The sequence below is a fragment of the Xyrauchen texanus genome, chromosome 27 (genome assembly GCF_025860055.1).
Source record: "Xyrauchen texanus isolate HMW12.3.18 chromosome 27, RBS_HiC_50CHRs, whole genome shotgun sequence".
In the NCBI taxonomy this organism is placed as follows: domain Eukaryota; kingdom Metazoa; phylum Chordata; class Actinopteri; order Cypriniformes; family Catostomidae; genus Xyrauchen; species Xyrauchen texanus.
In genome coordinates, this window is record NC_068302.1 from 25146677 (window position 1) to 25166108 (window position 19432).

At 40.4% G+C, this 19432-nt stretch overlaps 1 protein-coding gene across 2 annotated transcripts in view; it reads right to left on the reverse strand.

Moving 5' to 3' along the window:
- slc16a4 (solute carrier family 16 member 4) overlaps window positions 1–19432 on the reverse strand; it is a 37703-nt gene extending 18271 nt beyond the window's left edge. Inside the window, exons 1-3 of one of the 2 annotated variants that reach the window (XM_052094423.1) lie at window positions 19189–19432; window positions 18874–18991; window positions 8456–8579 (exon numbers count right to left, since the gene is read on the reverse strand). In XM_052094423.1, the coding sequence (XP_051950383.1) occupies window positions 8456–8478 (23 nt within the window). In that variant the 5' untranslated portion in view covers window positions 8479–8579; window positions 18874–18991; window positions 19189–19432. Of the gene's footprint in view, window positions 1–8455; window positions 8660–18873; window positions 18992–19188 lie in introns of those variants that run through there. The other variant, XM_052094422.1, reaches the window with a different exon arrangement.

The window sequence follows — 19432 nt, forward strand, 5'->3', positions numbered from 1 at the left end:
GTAGTTTGATTAAATGTTATTGTAAAATGTGTATAGAAATTAAATAATAATTGTATTTAGCACCCCTGTTAGCAAGCTGAAGGCGACTGTGGCAAGGAACACAAAACTCCATAAGATGTTGGTTAATGGAGAAACAACATGAATATAATGCTAATATCAGTTATTTGTGTGCAGTGCAAGCCATGGTTTTAAATTTGTAAATTACGTAAGCTATAAAGATTTTATAGGAATCCTGAGGTTGTGAAATGGAAACAAATAGAATAATATTAGCGTAGATGCCATTCAGTTTTATGCGGAGTTATAGATCATGATGGATGTTTCTGGATCTGGCAGACCTAATTAATGCAGCTTAATCGTGAGTTGAAAGATTATTTAGGTGTATGCCTGGCTAAATAGATGAGTCTTTAGTCTAGATTTAAACTGAGTGTGTCTGCATCCTGAACAGTGTTAGGGAGATTATTCCATAGTTTAAGAGCCATGTATGAAAAGGATCTACCTCCTTTTGTGGGTTTTGATATATTAACACGCCAGAAATTTGTGATTGTAATGAATGTGATGGAATATAGCATGTCAAAAGGTCACTTAAGTACTGTGCAGCTTGATCATTCAAAGCTTTGTATGTAGTTAACAGAATTTTATAATTAATACGAAATTTAACAGGTAGCCAATGTAACAATGATAACATTTTTGTTTTTAAAAGGGTATTATCTGTTGTTTACAGCACTCTGGCAGCTGCATTTTGAACCAATATAAGTTTATTTATTGAACTTTCTGGACATCCTCCCAGTAATGCATTAAAATAATCTATTATAATATAATCCTTGAGGTCATGAACGCATGAATTAATTTTTCGGCATCAGCAACAGAGCCGTTGCAACAGCAACAGTGTTGTAATTTAGAAATATTTCTCAGGTATTGGAATACTGTTCAACAAATATTGGTATTTTGATTTTCAAAGGACAGACTGGTATGAAATATTACAAGTTCTTTGAAGATGAGGACCATCGAGAAAATTTTAAATACCTCAAATGTTTTATTCTTCCATTTGCGCTCTCTTGAGAGCTGCTCTCTTGAGAGCATGAGTGTGATCATTGTACCATGGTGCTAGGCTTTTTTTATGTTCTTGAATCGAAGGGGGGGGGGGTGAAACTATCAAGAGTACTAGAGAGGACTGTATTTATATTTTCTGTTATTTCATCAAGTTCTTCTAGACTTTTTGGCTAATTGAGTATGTGAGACAATTCTGGAAGATTATTAGTGAAGCTATCTTCAGTGGTCGAAAGAATAGTTCTACATGAACGATAGCGTGGTGTAGATTAAATTACATTAACTGATCGCAAAAAACAAGGGACAAGGAGTCACATGACGACATGCTAGGTTCGGACATGTGAACGGTGAGCTCTGCACACTTTGCTTTAATACTTTAGAAGTCATAAACCGGTGAGATTCGATACACCCTGATCCTTAACTGTTCTAGGCAGACAATATGTAAAAAATGCAATATCCTCGGGCTCTGGAGGCATTGAAAGTCACTTACATGCTCAAGGCGTCCCCGAGCAGGCCAAGAATCGTAACCAGCGGAATAATGTCTGAATTGTTGGAATTCCTGAGGACGAAGAATATTGGATATGGTGAAATTCCTGGATGGTCTCTTTCGACTAGAATTTGCAAAGTTCTAGTCGAAGGATGGTCGTAAAGTATTTACTTGTCCCCATAAAGCGATGTCCTTCATAAAATCAATGGACTAATTATTACTGGAGCAAATTATTTTGTGGTAATTGCATTGCAGCCAAGTGGACCGACTCACTGAACATCCACTTGACCGTCCGAGGAAGCCGAGCACCTTTTTTGTTTCGTTTTGTGCTGGTTCCGCCTAGCAGCTGGAGTTTCTTTTGTGTAGTAGCACTTCTTCGGGACAGTTTTGTGGATGAATCAACACGTTCTTTGTGTTTATTCCTCCTATTGGTTGGAGTTAGTTTTATAGATTTTAGAAACACCGGACTTGAGTAATCCTACGGCAAAGTTGTCATGGGGGCTCTCGTAGGTGTACATGAGCTGTTTGAGTTTAGAGGGATGGACGCCATTTGGTGCTGTCTTGTGTGTGTGAGGTTAATTAAAAAATGTTCTGTTTGTTTGGTTCAGGGGAAATTTGGGGTTTGATTGTTGCACTAATGTTGGAATGTGGTCATTATAATTGTATTTTTGACACAATCCATTTTTTATAATATGTCAAAATGTCAAATGTTAGTATGAGTGGATTATCGCTCTCCACGTGGAATCTGAATGAGTTGGTGCACCCCATAAAAAGAAGAAAGGTTATTTCTCTTCTTAAATGTAAGAGATATGATATAGTGTTTCTTCAAGAAACGCATATTTCCCTGAAGGAAGCTGAAACATTTTTGAAGATATGGGGTGGACGTGTTTTCTTTAGTGCTGGCTCAAGTAAGAGCAGAGGAGTCGTTACAATGATAAGTAAGCATATACAATTCAAACAAACAAGAGACGTGGTAATGATCTGAGATGTCATCACTCTGTGGTAGAATTTCTATAGTATCAACATTAACTCTATACATGACCGAATTAAATCTAGCGTATGATTATGGTGATGAGTTGGTCCGGTCACATTTTGTCTGACTCCAAGAGATTTGAGAATATCAATTAAAGCTAATCCCAATGTGCTATTTTCTTATTTTTTCATTTTTATCCCCATGTCTCCCAATTTGTAATGCCCAATTTCCACTACTTAGTAGGTCCATGCACAAATTACCACGTGCCCCATTGAGAGCGAGAACCGCTAATCATGACCACAAGGAGGTTACCCCATGGGACTCTACCATCGCTAGCAAACGGGCCAATTTGGTTGCTTAGGAGACCTGGCTGGAGTCACTCAGCATGCCCTGGATTTGAACTTGTGACTACAGGGGTTGTAGCCAATGTGTCATTTTCATTATCTATGTGAATGTTGAAGTCAACAACAATTAAAGCTCTATCTACATTAACTACTAGATCAGATTTGCAAATTCACCAAGGGTACGAGAGTAAGGACCGAGTGATCTATATACTGTAGCAAGGGCAAAATACTTTTTTATTTATATCATATTAAGCATTATTAGTTCATAAGACTTAAACTTATATCCTGAGTAACTTGTTTCCTGAGTAACACTGAAAACTTCACTGTAAATTGTAGAAACACCTCCTCCTTCATCCTTCAGATGAGGCTCATATTTATAACAATAACCTGGGGGAGTAGATTCATTTTAACTACTATATTCATCTGGTTTAATCCAGGTTTCACTCAAACACAGCGCATCCAAACTATGATCTGAAATAATTTCATTTACAATCAATGATTTGGTAGAAAGAGTTTGAATGATTTATCCAAGTTTGATATTAATCAAATATTTTCTAAATGATTTAGTGAGAGTTTTGTGTTTGGTAGTTTGGGGAAAAGACAGTCTCTATGTGATACAGTCTCTGTGTGTTGTAGTTTATGTGACCTATGTGACGTCTCAAGGCAGCTAGCAAATGATTGGATTAACCAGTTTGTCTGCCCCAGTTAGTTAAGTACTATCATTATTAAGACTATGAGCCAAATTACTAGAGGGGAGAGCGGCAGAGTCAGTCTCTCTTTAGCAGGTCAGGCCTTCCCCAAAAACTCTTCCAATTGTCTATACATCCTATGCTATTCTCCAGACACCACTCAGACATACACCCATTCAGTGACACTAATCTATTATAAACCTTATCACCATGACGTGCAGGGAGGGGGACAGAGTGTTACAGTGTCTGACATAATTTTTGCATGTTCACACACCTCTTTAACATTATCTGTAGTGATCTCCGACTGGCGAAGCCAGACATCATTAGTGCCGACATGAATAACAGTTTAAGAAAATCTAGATATTTAGCATTAAACAGCACTTGTAAAATTTGTTCTGATGTCAGATGCCCGAGCCCCCGAAATGCATTTAAAAATGTTGGCTGGAGTCTCTATTTCCATATTCCTTACAATAGAATCACCAATTATTAGGGCTCTTTCAACATGATTATCAGTGGGTAGATCACTGAGTGGGGAGAATTGATTGCTAACCCTAACAGGAATGGGAGAGTGGTGTCCCTTTGCTGAGTGAGTATGCCACCGAGACGTCATCCAATCACCCTGCTGCAGAAGCTCTTTAGCCAGAAGTGTGTGTGTGTTGGTTGATGTACTGCCCGTATCCAAAACAGTATCTACCGACTTCTCTTTCTCTCTGATTACCACTAGCATTCAGATAAGTGTCTCTAACTCATTAACCTGCTCCGTCAGCCTGACTAATTCATTACATTTATCACATCTAAATCCCTCACTGCTAACGGAAGAAGCTATAGTATACATGTGGCATGAAATGCAGGAAGCAATACCATAAACGGATGCTATAACTTACCGCAATTGTTTGTTGTTGTTATGGTTGTTCTTGAGCGGCGAGGGTTTGAGATCGATGTGGTTCCTAATCAGCAGATTTTTGAGATTGATGCAATAATCAGTGTAAAACACAGTGGATAAAAATGAATGCACGCAGTCGAGACGTGAGATGCATGGTATACACACAGATGAAACAGTAGAAAAGCAGAAAAACATGAAGCAAACGGAAAAATGGCAAAGGATAAAATGATGAACGTATAGGAATAAGAATAAGCAATGCTAAGCAGGCTAGCAAGCTACAAACACTCATGCAGCGTGCTGTCAGCAACAGGAACAAGTGGGTCCCGAGCCATACCCAGAAAGACATGAATTGTAATTATGCATTATATGTAGGAAACCATAACCAGTCACATTAAAATGAAGACTCCAGTCATATCAGTAACCTTATAAAAGCTGTTTTATTCTACATGGAGAGGGTCCGCAAATGGGGGCTGCCATGTTCGACTCACATGACCAGCTGAATACTACTCACTTAATCTCATTAACCATTCTGTTTTTTTGATACTTCCACTGACTGAAAGTAATCAAGGCTGACTGTGAATACTACATTTGTACAATGGCATCTGAAACTGAAAACTATTGATTTTAGCTTATGCTGCTTCCTAGGTGCTAGGTATCAGTGTTAGTCCAAGATGACACAAAGACAAAAGTTATTGAGTGCACCTTTAAAAAATGTGTTTTGCCTTGATAACAACCAGTACATTTAGATGTTACCCCATAAAGCACATATTTAGGTTTACTAGGCACATTTTACTGTTAGTATTTAATCTCATCAATCAGTACTCTTTAATCTCTTTTGCAAGCTTTGCATTTGGTGTAGAATTTGGACCCAAAAAAGTCTGCACATTTACAGTGTGCTTAGATCTGGTGCTGTGTAAATCTTTAAACATTTTCTATCTCAGGAGGCAGTGAACCATGTTGTTGTTGGTATTGTGTTGTTCTATTTATTTAGAGTGGTTAAAATTTGAAGAATGTTGTTGATGCCGCTGGTTTACACTGGTTATCAGTAAGTGGTGAAGTGTTCACTATGGATCATGGAATGCTGGTGTAGGCTGGTTCAATTTACCAGATGAAGCTGATCGACCAGTTTTTTTTTTTTCAGGTGTTGCTGGTTAACAAGGAAGTCTTGCTGGTCTAAAAGCCTAGTTGAAACACAAGCATGCTGTGTTGTGAACCAGCATTGGACATAAAACATATGTTGGTGACCTGCTTCGCTTTTTTTGTTCAGCAGGGAAAGGCTAGTGGGTTCATTTAAAAAAACACTGGGCATTAGGTTAACCAAACAGCAAACCCTGTTGCCCAGCTTTTCTATTTGAAGAAGGAACATGATAAAATGTATGATTTGAAAACACGTAAAAGTACATTTATGCACTACAACAAATGTGTATTTATATCAACACATTTATGATTTTTTTTCCCAAAAGTATAGCTGAAATTTCTCGGCACTAACGTCACCAAATGAAATTGCCAAAATAATGACTGGTTTCAAACAGGTTCTGAACTGTTTGAACCCCCCATCTGTTATTGGTCGACCAACTGATTGTCAACCCCTATTCTCACAACAAGCCAATATTGCTACATAGTTAGCGGTTCTTCAAGAGAAGATGGACAAGTGGAAAGGCCAAAGCGTGCAGAAATTGTTTAGAGGATTACAGGGCAATGAATTAGACCAGTGTGTGGTAAGGGAAAATGTTTTCTTACATGTGCTTATCACAGACTGCCCCGGAATGTGTTTGTGCATGTGTGTGTGCTGGCATGCATGTATTTGAGATCACATGCATGAATGCTTCAGTTTATGGCTAAAGACAGGAAATTGTACTATGGCAGTCTATAGTCCACCCTCTTCTACACCACCTCTCTTGCTCTCTCTCTCTCTAAAGCCTCTTTAAATCCAATGCTATTTGCATTTTTGGTAACTACCTTAAGCAATAATGGAAGACTTGGGGGTCAGCACTGGAAAAAACATTCTAAATTCATCTGACCAGAAAAAAATTATTGATTACATGCAAAGGCAATGGAAAATTACTGCTTAACTACAGTGTCTTATGATGTTGAACACCTTGAAATAGAGACATTCCCTAATTTCGAACTTGTGACAGCACACGCAAAATACATCAAGAGCTACTGTATTTAAAAAATTTATAGAAATAAGTACAAATAAATCTATATAATTAATTTAAATAAATAAGAAAATAGAAAGAAATAAAGAAACAAAACAAATGAAGTACATCACAGAGTATCTTTGCTCTCTCGAAGACACGTGGGTGCGCGCGCGCACACACACACACACACACACACACACACACACACACACACACACACACACACACACACACACACACACACACACACACACACACACACACACAGCTATCAAGAACTGAAATTAGATCCTTAGACTAAGAACAGTATCATTATTAATTAACCATAAATACTTTGTTGTCATTTCAAAGAGTTATTTCTAAGGCCACATCTATCCTAATCCGCTTTCGTTTGGAAACTGGCGAGCGTTTCGAAAACACAGTGCCAGTGTGGATGAGAGGCTTAATGTATTAAATGCATTTTCAAATGAAAAATATTAGTGTGGACTTGGCTTAAGTAAGAGGACACTGGCATTTAGGGACATCGGACTGGGGGTAATGGTGGACCTTAGTAACAGGGGCCCTCTGATGTAAGATGCCCGATCTGGGGGGGGGGGTGGGGGGGTGGGTAGGTGGTAGGGGTGACACAGAAAGGCTATATTGATATTCCATGATCTTATCATGAACATATTATATATAATAGGTTATATATAGGTTGGAATAAAAAGTCACATTTTTACATTTTCCATCCATAAAGAAATGAGGAGTTCCCCTAATCTGCACAGTACAAACTGAGTACACGTAATGAACATTACATAGTCTGTTAATATATCTACAGAAATATGAAGCCAAAATCGAATGTTCAAAAGAGAAAGGGGCCAAGAAAGATCGAGAGGTAGCAGACAATTTAGGAGTTTCTTACCAAAAGAAAGGTCAGCCATACATGTCAAGCTAGCTACTTCGGTAAATATTTGTTAAATATCCATGTAAACAAGGTCCAAAATTAACACTCCACACGTACCAAATGTGAGAAAAAAAAATACTATGGCAAGTAAATAAAACAACAATATTCACCAGTTGGCTGGTAAGATTATTTGTAACACTAACATGTTTTACATTGAACTGTGAGAATAATAATCTGACCCTTGATAAATAAATTGACATGCACGATTCAAATCAAACTGTCTGTTAACATCTGATGCTACTCGTGCATCTATAAACAACAGGAAATTTCACCATCAGATGTTTATCTATGATGCCTAAAGGTTTGTTTCTCCAGAACTCCATGAGATAACATGTGGAATATTCCTCACACTAAACCATCAAAAGAATATGTGAGGAACAAAATCATGATGATCTATTTGACATTTTCTGAGAGGTGAAGTTACACTGTACTGACACAATGAATAACCAGTGTTGTTAGTCACTGATATGCAAGGAAAAATCAGCTATATAATTCCACTTTCATAAGGACAAAAATAATGCAAAATTTAGTTTCACGGCTAGTAAGAATTAGTTTAATTATATTTTTATAATAAATAAATTATTAATGTTACATTTGTTTAAAAGTATTAGAAGTTCATTTTAGACCCTGGGTAAATGACAGTTAGCAAGTAAAGACAAAACTACCGATGAGCTATAATGCATCAGGGTAAACTAAACAATATGCCACTTCTCTCTTTTCAGCCACCTTATTGTGGATTTTGCCAACAAGAAAACTTGTAAATGTATACATGTATAATTTATTTTGTTTCCTTTTTTTTTTCTTCAAGCTAATTTATTGCTTGATTCAAATAACATTTGTGTTTGAAAATTAAAAGTTGTGACTTACTTAGCACTGCTAAATATCCATCTAAAAAACGTACTTGTAAATAACCCCCAGATTTATATATTACTGGCACTGCAGATTCACCTGTGTTGTTCTTTTGGTAGCATACTCGCTGTGCAGAAAAGTGAAGAAACTCCAAGCAGACAGCTTATTTACTCCAAGACATCTGCACTGGAAGCTTAACTTGCAGATCTTGCTTTGGACGAACCTGTCACACAAACAATGTTTCAGAGTTATCTTACCTGCCCTACATCTGCAACCAATGGATGCGTCTACAATTTCAAGTTGCTTAATAATTATAATCCATTACTACAATTTAGCTTGAAAGATGCATGAGGTGCAAGTTATTCATTGCTAGAGATGTCTGCTTTTGAACCAGCAACCTACCATAACTTGTATTTTCTGGTCTGAAGAGTCATAGTGTTTTTCAACTTTTTTAACAGTTGTTGTGTTGGCATATCTGTGTAGAAATTGACACCCCTGTTAATATCGACCCCCTTTCCTGCTGAAATATAAACTCAATTTAAGAGGGAATTGTATAAATAAATCTCACTTATTCAATGTATCTGTAAAGACATGTTGTTGTCACATTAAGGAAAAGGGAAGGGAAATCCTATTGAACTTTCCAATGATCCAATGTAATGTTTTCTAAACACTTACGTTCACAGAATGTTTGCCAAGCACATTCTCACCATGTGCGTAGAATACGAAGGGGACTTTTAATAAAACTTTTATTTTTCCCCTGCACGTTTTCATTGGGCAAATGTGTTTATGTTGTGGTTTTCATCAGGCATACTTGTTTTTACTCATTTTTACAATTAAGTCAAGCAATGTAAGTTGCCATGTGGTATCTGAATTGTGCTGTACATGAATAATTGACTACATATTTTTCTTCTTTTTTTTAACTCTGCCTATTTCTCATGAATACTAGCAAGCTATGGTGGTAATTACAAATGCTAGTGACATGCTCAAATATGATTGTAAATTCCGTCTTTTATTTTCACAAATATGATCAAAGCCCTTCAAATCGGAAAAAAGATGGTTAACGTTTAATTTAGATTTTCATAAATTAACAGCCACTACATCTGTCTGTATCAATGCAGTATCCGGAATGTTATGATAAATGCTTTTATTACTTTATACTGACCCTAAATGGATAATGAAATTACACTAATCACAGTATGGACCATTTTCATTTTATCAAAATAATTGACACAGCAGGCTCCTTTAATAACTTAAAACATTATGAAGGTTACCTGACTCCCAGTATGCAGTGAGTAAAACATACATAACCCTACCATTTTTGTTTTACATTATACTATATAATTCAATAGAAAAGGCAGAGAGCTGAAACAAAATCATCTATAGTTTTGTGGATATGTAGCATTTAAAATTATTCACAGTTTAGACGTGTTATGCATTAAAGTTGTGTGATATTTCATCTCTATTATTGCTATACTGTATATTTATCTTTTATTGTGTAATATCTATTTGCTTTTGAAATCTCCAGTCAGAAAACAAAGAAAAAGATGTTAAAAATAGCATGAAAAAGTTGGCTGAAATTAAACATTGATTAAAAGACCTAAAGATGTCCTTCATGTTGTTCTTAGCTCTACTGATATAAGGTCTAAGAATATTTTAGTAAATGTTCAGTTTCCTTACAGTGAAATGTTTGTCACTTCAGTTCAATTACATAGTCTCTTTGCAATAGAGTTATTTGAGTGACATTATTGCTTTCCCCAGCAGTGGACTGTAGAATAGAATAGATTAGATAAAATAGTATGTAAATATGCAGGTATGTCGCATTTTGCGTTCCCTCATAATACACTTTAAGTTCCTTCGCAATAGTTCTGCATTCCCTGGCAAAACATTTTGCTTTCCCTTGTAAAAAGGAATATTAAAGTGGAGATATGAGGGAAATAAAACTTTGTTAGTCCAGTTAATTAATCAACCTTGTATTACACTCACTTCTGAATTGATGTCTACACCCCTGATTTCCACACACACACACACACACACACACACACGACTGTTCCAGAACAACCATTGTATAATGCCAGTTCCCTATCGAGAGGTCTCTCCTATTGCGTAAGTAGCTTACGCTATGGGAAAACTCAGTTTCTCGAGAAATATTGAAGTCTTTATGTAAAACGCATTGCAGCTGCACAGCAGACAGTAATGAGCGAGGCAGCTCGGTCATTGGCTGTGCTGCGGCAACTGCTCGAACCAATGACGGGGCGACTCTGAACGCGCGACCAATGGGTGCGCGCCTCGCGTTCGCGCGCTCAGAGCCCGCCGAAATTAGCATAGCCAGGCTATATAATGGGCACCCCGTCATACGAGTTCCTTTAGATTTAATCTCCTTCAGCGAAGACCTCCTCTTCACTATATCCTTTTTACTAAGCTACTTTGCAAGTGTTCGCCTTTGCGACACTTTTTGTATTTAGTAAAAGAGCAAATTCGAGGCGTTGTTCCAAATGCCTTCGACCTGCGCCTCATGCAGAGGCCTTCTTCCTGACAGGGACCATCACATTATCTGCACTCCCTGCCTGGGACCTGACCACGCAGAAGCTGCTTTCACTCGAGGCGGATGCCCCGAATGTGACTCCCTGGGCCTCAACGAGCCGCGCGTTCACTTCGTGAGGAAAGATGTGTCACATGTTCTACGCACCGAGGTGCTCGAACTGATAGAGAAGGGCGCTATAGAAACTGTTCCTCCCTCTATGAGCGAGGCGGGTTTTTACAGCCGCTATTTTCTCGTCCCGGAAAAGGACGGTGGCCTCCGCCCCATCCTAGATCTCAGACATCTGAACAAAGCTTTTATGATTCGCTCGTTCAGAATGTTAACAACCAAACATATCCTCGCGCAAGTTCGCCTCGGGGTTGGTTTCTATCAGTGGATTTGAAAGACGCTTACTTTCACATTCCGATAGCGCCTCATCACAGGCCTTTTCTGAGATTCGCTCGAGGGACAGTCATACCAGTACACAGTACTACCATTTGGCCTATCATTGGCCCCCGTACATTCACTGAAATGTATGGACGCTGCACTTTCCCCTGAGACAGCGGGAGTGCGAATACTGAATTACCTCGACGATTGGCTAATCATAGCACAATCAGAGGGTCAGTAAACGACGCACAGATCTTGGATTATCAGCCATCTAGAATGCCTGGGTCTGAGAATCAATTTTGCAAAGAGCGTGCTATCCCCCAGCCAGAATATCTCTTCTGGGAATAGTGCTAGACTCAGTGCAGATGACAGCGCGCCTCTCATCAGAGCGCGCGCTCTCTATTCGACGCCTTGCAACATCATTCAGAAAGGGCGATCGCGCCCCCGTCAAACGATTTCAAAGAATGCTCGGTCTCATGGCCGCGGCATCAGCTGTACTCCAGCTAGGATTGTTGCACATGCGTCCTCTCCAGTGCTGGCTCAAGAGCCGTGTCCCCACTCACGCGTGGCACTCGGGCCACTTTTTGATCAGAGCGAATCACGGCCGTATAAAAGCCCTGACGCCCTGGAAAGCCATCAACTGGTATCAAAGCGTGAGTCTGGGCGTGAACACGCGGAGAAATATGATCACGACAGATGCCTCCAAAATAGGATGGGGGGCCCTTTATGAGGGCAGGCCTGTCTTCGGCTTTTGGTCAAACCCGGAAAAGCGCCTACATATAAACTGTCTGGAAATGAAGGCGGTCGCCTTGGCTCTCAGAGCCCTGCTTCCGCACCTGAAAAGCGAACACGCCCTGGTCCGAACGGACAACATGACGGTAGTTTCAGTATATAAATCGCCAGGGTGGACTTAGGTTGAGCTCCCTGCACTCTATGGAGGGCCCTCCATGCATGGCCCATCAATGGGTTCCCGAGAACCTCCCCAGTGGAGTTTTGAGAACCATCACTGAGGCGCGAGCACCCTCTACGAGGCTTTATATGCCCAAAAGTGGAAAGTGTTCAGTGACTGGTGTGATACCAAGAGCTTGAACCCCAAATCGTGTGAGATACCAAGTGTACTCGCCTTTTTGCAAGAGCTGCTGGAGGCGGGTCGCACACCCTCCACGCTCAAAGTCTATGTGGCTGCCATAGCGGCGTCGCACAATCCTGATAAAGGACATTCATTAGGGAAAAATGATCTAATCATTCGTTTCCTAAGAGGCGCTAGGAGGATGAACCCTCCTCGGTGCCGATCTGGGACCTGGCCACGGTCCTGGACGCACTCAAGAGTGCCCTGTTAGAATCTCTCCGAACCGTGCACCTTAAACAGCAAAACTGCGCGCTTGCTGGCGCTTGCTTCAGTCAAGAGAGTGGGCGACCTGCACGCGCTGTCATCAAGCACTGCTTGCCTGGAATTTGGACCTAACGACTGCAGAGTTGTCCTTAGGCCAAAGCACGGGTATATTCCTAAAGTGCTCTCCACACCCTTCAGAGCACAGGTGTTATCTCTGGCAGCGCTATCGTCCCCAGCAGACAAAAGCAACGCTAATTTACTCTGCCCCGTCAGGGCGCTCAGAGTATATTTGGAACGTTCTGCCCTGTTCAGACAGACGGAACAATTATTTGTCTCAGAGACTTGTCTCGCAGTCTCAAAGCAAAGAATATCGCGCTGGATAGTGGATGCTATAGCGCTAGCTTATGAAGCCAAGGGCCTTCAATGCCCCTTAGGCGTCAGAGCTCACTCTACGAGGAGCATGGCCTCCTCGTGGGCTTGGTCGAGTGGGATACGCATTTAAGATATTTGTGTGGCGGCGGGCTGGGCCTCGCCTTCGACATTTATCAGGTTTTAAAACCTACAGGTCCCCTCATTGCATTCCAACATTCTATCAGCCTGACTGTAGAATGGACTGGAGTATGTATATGCTGCGCATTATCTCCTCCCTTATAAGGTCCGTCCCTGACCGACTTAGAGGATTTTTTATGCATATCAGTACATAGAAAAATGCATTCCAACATTCTATCAGCCTGACTGTAGAATGGACTGGAGTATGTATATGCTGAGCATTATCTCCTCCCTTACAAGGTCCGTCTCTGACTGACTTAAAGGATTTTTTTATGCATATCAGCACATAGAAAACTCAGTACATAAAATATGTGCTTGTGTTTGTACTATGAGCGCCCCACCATGGACCACCTTGGAAGGGCGCTCTATACTATCCCATTATGTAGCTCGCCGTTGGCCGGCTCGTGGAATAATCACTTTGCTTTAAGGCTCAGGCATCTGCCTCTGGCTTCATAGAGCGAAGTCAGCACGCACAACGTTTTACATGGTGTTCCCATAGCGTAAGCTACTTACGCAATAGGAGAGACCTCTCGATAGGGAACGACTCGGTTACTAACGTAACCTCGGTTCCCTGAGAGGAGGGAACGAGTAGTGCGTAAGCTGCCGTGCTTGTGCTTGGTCAGTTCGCTTCAGTCGATTGAACCTAAAGGAACTCGTATGATGGGGTGCCCATTATATAGCCTGGCTATGCTAATTTCGGCGAGCTCTGAGCGCGCGAACGCGAGGCACGCGCCCATTGGTCGTGCGTTCAGAGTCGCCCCGTCATTGGTTCGAGCAGTTGCCGCAGCACAGTCAATGACCGAGCTGCCTCGCTCATTACTGTCTGCTGTAAAGCTGCAATACGTTTTACATAAAGACTTCAATATTTCTCGAGAAACTGAGTTTTCCCATAGCGTAAGCTACTTACGCAATACGTTAGTATTACGTTAGTAACCGAGTCGTTTCCATCTGTCATTACATCAGACATTTCAGGAACAACAAAACTTGTTTAAACAAAACAATACAGCCCATCCCAAATAAATAAAAAGGTAGGGGAGACCGGGGATGGTTGTAACATGAGACAGTTGTAACACTTGCAATTTCTCTAATCAGCAACAAGTTACAAATCACCTGATTCACTTCACACGTGCTCAGTCCTTATTCCACATGTGAGGAAGTAGAGCCCTGTGGCAGTCACAGCAGATTTTAGAGGGGAATTTATTTTTTTACTTCAATTATTTTGGTGATGTAATGCCTGATTTGCAGTTAAACTCATCATAGTTAACTTGTATTTATTGTGTGTCTGTGTGGATATTTTCATCCAAGTTGTTAGTACTAATGTTTTGGATGTTAGCTGTAAGGTGAGCTAGTTCATGGCTACAAGACTCTGGGTTAGTTGTTACATCAATGAAATATGTTACACCCTACCCCAAGCAAATTATTTGTTGTATTTATATGTTTTCTTTGAATTTCAATATGCCATGAAGCCTGCACTCCAGGAGTGCCATACATCTGTCACAACTGTGACTCTGATGGTGACTAACACCTTATGCACATAAACACACACGTTCAAGTTCAATATTATTATGGCCAATTACTATGACTGACAGCAAGGGCGAGTCTAGCCCCTCTTTAGGGGTGCTTCAGCACCCCTAAAAAGGAGCTCAGCACCCCTAAAACTTGGAGTAAGAAATGTTGTTATTCTAAAATGTTGTTATCCTTGTCTTTAACAAGGTTAAATAATGTCCAAAACATACTCCGTAGTTTGTGGTTTAAAATGTATGTGTTAAGGGTGAAAATGAAAACACCCCCGCTTAGCAAATGGTGTTATCCTCTTCTCTTATTCTACTTCTCCTCTGTACCTGCACTGCTCAGCACGACCGTCATCCAGCGCGAAACACACACAGTGTGAGAACCCGTTAAGCTGCGTACACAATGCCAGCGACTTTGTCGCTGCAAGTCGCCAGTGGCTGGCGGTGAAGTCGCTAGTGGGTGTTCCCACAACTGGTTGCCTAGTAACGTTTATAAATGACATTCACGGATGTCATTCCATTGCTGTTGACAGCGAATCTCTTTTCTTGCCACTAAAAACAAACATTTTGGAGGAAAAGACTAAATATAAATGGAATCAGTACATAAAATGCTTTATATCAAAGATGAATGAGAAACAAGGCGTGCTGTTTGCCATAGCGGCTGTTTATCTCCGGCGAAAATGCAAATGCCGGTCTTTCTGGGTCCATAAAATCCCCGCGATCTCAGATACACCTTTCCACGCAGTATTTTTCTTAAAAATGTCCTTGTACGTGGGAAGAGACATATCATAGAGCACTGGGAAATTTTTAACAGCAAGAATTAGCCTTTCATCCGTCTTGATAGAGAGAGAGAGAGAAGGGACACGTGAGCTCTCCCGTCGTCTCTCCTATTGGCTGTCGCTTCCGTTAGTCGCTCCAAAGTTGAACTTTTCTCAACTTTGTCGCGTCGCTGGACACGCCCACATCTAGCGCCAACGGTCGCGACAGCTCGTGTCGCCGGAAGTCGCTGTGCTCGCATTGAAAATGAATGGTATTGAGTCGCTGTTGCGCGCGATGTCGCTGGCAGTGTGTACGCACCTTTATGTAGTGTTTTGAATCAACTAAGTTGCTCCAAAGCTGTGTCTCACACTTCTTTCCTTTTACCTAGAGTTGTTCCGATTCCGAAACCATATCGGTGAGTACTGGATTCAGTATCCTGAATCACCATGGTAGGCCTACACCTATAATAAGTATTTATTTTCAGACTATTTTAGTCCAGCGTGTCGCCGCTGCTGTGGAGTAGCACAGGACCTGGGTGACCCTTCCATAGTCATAAACGGAGAGAAGTAGCGCCGGTTACAATGTTCTTCCACAAGACGCGTGCAGTTCTGTTTATTAACTGCTAGAGTGTGAAACAAAAACAGCAGCGCGACAAATAAACTGTGTACCTGTGTAGTGCGTACGTGTGTCCCTGTTGGTAAAGTTTATCGTTAATTTGATACTCATTTTAACAATCGGGAGTCATGTAAACATGACATCACGTGCGTCTTTTCTGGTCAGTCGTCATGGAAACATGAAGCCCTGGCGTTTGGACCAGAGTGAAACAAACATATTACCACCAGTATGTGTGAAAACACTCACTGTGGCTTTTTAAATGAATTGTTATTCATTCCTAGATTTATATCTGTTATTTTTCAGTTGTGGCTGACTATCAAACTAGACAATAAAAGAAAGTTTAATGTTTTTCTTTTGCTGTATTTATTCATTCCTCACACACAGAGGATTTAACCTGAACCAGGCTTAACTCCTGAACTCCTAGCATTACTCTCTCTCTCTCTCTCTCTCTCTCTCTCTCTCTCTCTCTCTCTCTCTCTCTCTCTCTCTCTCTCTCTCTCTCTCTCTCTCTCTCTCTCTCTCTCTCTCTCTCTCGTGTGTGTGTGTGTGTGGCCTACCAGTGAGCAATGGACATACGACAGTTTTTCAAAAGAAAAAAGACAGATTCAGGTGAGAGACTAGGGACAGTCCATAATGACCTCTGTCTTGTTTTTTTTTTTTGTTCTTCTGAAAAGTGTTAAGCTAAAGTAAAAGATAATGCAGTGGTGGCTCAGCGGTTAAGGCTCTGGGTTACTGATCAGAAGGTCATGGGTTCAAGCCCCAACACCACCAAGACACCACTGTTGGGCCCTTGAGCAAGGCCCTTGAACCTATCTGCTCCAGGGGCGCCGTATCATGGCTGACCCTGCACTCTGACCCCAGCTTAGCTGGGATATGTGAAAAATAAATAATTTCACCATGTATATGCAGAAATGTATGTATAATGTGTGACAATTGGTCAAATTAAATTAAATTAAAAACCAGCTATCTGTTGTTGTATCAAATTACTTATCTAGGCAATGGTCCCCTGCTTTTATTTATTTCAAACCCACAATGGAGAATACAGCTTCTCTTGTGAAAGGAATTTGTGATTTAAAAAAGTTTCTAAGCCCAATAATAATAATAATAATAAAGACATTTAAAATGACACGCATCTGTGTGCCTTTTGATCATATCCTTAGAATCTGTAAATGGTCTCCATAAAATTTTTGTGACATGACAAACTGACCTCAACTCTCCTGCCTACAATATATTTGTGTATGATTGTCAGTGCCAAGGGAAAGAGAGGGAGATGGAGAAGGAGAAAGGGAAAGGGAGAGCATGCAGGAAGAACCAGGTGAGGAAACAACAACAATATGTCAATAAATTGACATATAGTGAATAGTGGCAAGCAAAACAGTAACTACTCATACTCCTATACTAACTTATTGGCATTAAGTAGCCTATATTACATTTACTTTTTGTAACATTATTTTACACCACATTTTTTCATAATAAAGGAGGAGGAAAACAACAGGGAGAGTCCATAAGGGATGAGAAGGAATTGACTAGTGAAAGAAATGAAGAGACAGAGGGAGTGCAACATAGAGACCACCAAGCCAAAGCAGCAGAGACAGAAGAGAGCTGTTCAGACTTAGGGGATAAGGACACTGGTCCTAAAGAGTTAAAGCTGTCTCAATACCCTCATACTCAGTTTGGCACACAATAAAGAGAAGATGAATTACATTTTGTTGTCCAAGTACCTGTTACTTTGTTCAATGACAATAAAATTGAATCTAATCTAACCAATCTGATGACTGTTGATACAAAAGGAGGCACATGGAGTTAACGGTCAGGAAAACCAGCTGAATGAAGAAGGTTGTGTGTTTGTTACGGGCTGTCTATGTGAGCTCTCACAATTAAGCTGGTGCTCTGAAAAGGTCTAAAAAAAAAAAGAAAGAAGAAAAAAATCTGGATTTTGGAGTTAGTTATCAATGTTAAAATGATAAAGTTATTTTTCAATAGACATATTTTTTATTTTTGTGTGAAAAGAGGGTGGGTGGTGGCAGTGGGGCTCATTGGGTGCTCAGCACCCCTTAAGCTCTGACCCTAGAATCGCCCCTGACTGACAGTAACATGTTTAAACACGCATGTTATTTATTATGACGATGCTAATGTAACACGCACACAAATAGTGTTCAATTGTTGAAGTTGGTGCACATTTGCTCATTTTATTCAGTTTTGTCACACACACACACACAAATTATTTTAAAATGTCACTATTGAATAAAAAGCTTTCAAAATCCTTTTTTTTTTTTTTCATAATCCTTATTTCATAATGTTACATATCAAACTAAACCATGCATTTTCTGTTTGTGCAGCAAAGATAACAGCTACATAATTTAATAGCAGACACGTGTAACTAGTCTGTATCACATTTATATCGCACTGGCTTAAATTAATTCCAAGATACAGACAGAAATGTGAAAAATGTTACAACCATCCCCGGTCTATACTTCAGCATCACGCACTCACTGTCCGAGAGCAACTCCACCTGGTTAAGAAAGAAACAGGCATTTTGGCACACATGAAATAATTAAAAAATAATAATAATAGTTCCCTAAACTCATTTTTGTTACGTTTCTAAAAGGGCTTGTAGCCATTCAAAGATTCACAATGGGACGGTGCTGTTCAGGACGTTCCGCACAGTTTGAAAATGGGTTTATCTTTCCTCCCCATTTTCAACACAGCCCTCCCAATATACGACAACCGAAAAGCGAGTAACGAGCCTTGCGATCGTGTAATTGAACGTCTAAAAATTTGGCTTAGTTCATAATTACACACCACGACCCAAAGGAGTGGAAAGGCAAAGCGGTGTTGCACTTACCACAAACGCCTGTGCCTCTGCTGTCGCGCGCTGTCCGCTGCCGCATAGCGCTGTTCTCTGGCTCGCGTGAGAGATAGGTGAAGCCCAGTGGCGTGCATGTGAGTGCAGTACTTTACACCTATCAATAACAGTCGATAGACGATGCTCGTAAGTCTTTAACATGAAAACTTGTCTTAATGAATGTCTTTAGAAAGAGTCTAAACTTGTTCAGTGCATTGGGAACTCTCAAGTGTATTTCTGCAGATAATTAAACCCAAAGTGTCACATTACACAAATAAAAATAAAAGGGTTTAAGAAATAAACTAACGTACTTACCATATTTCCCCAAAATATATCGGTCCCTTTAATCCAGGGTTTACTTGTTCAGACTCGAGATCTGCAGAAGTCTCTGCACGCACACATCTACAGTTGCGCTACGGGCAACATCCGTGGATTCCTCGGTGACAGCTAGGTGAAAGAATGCCTTTTCAAAGCCATGCCTGACCATGGCGGGATTCCCTGTGGCTGATTTCCCTTCTTTTCTAAATGGTTGCCCCGTTCTCTCTCGGGATCTCACATC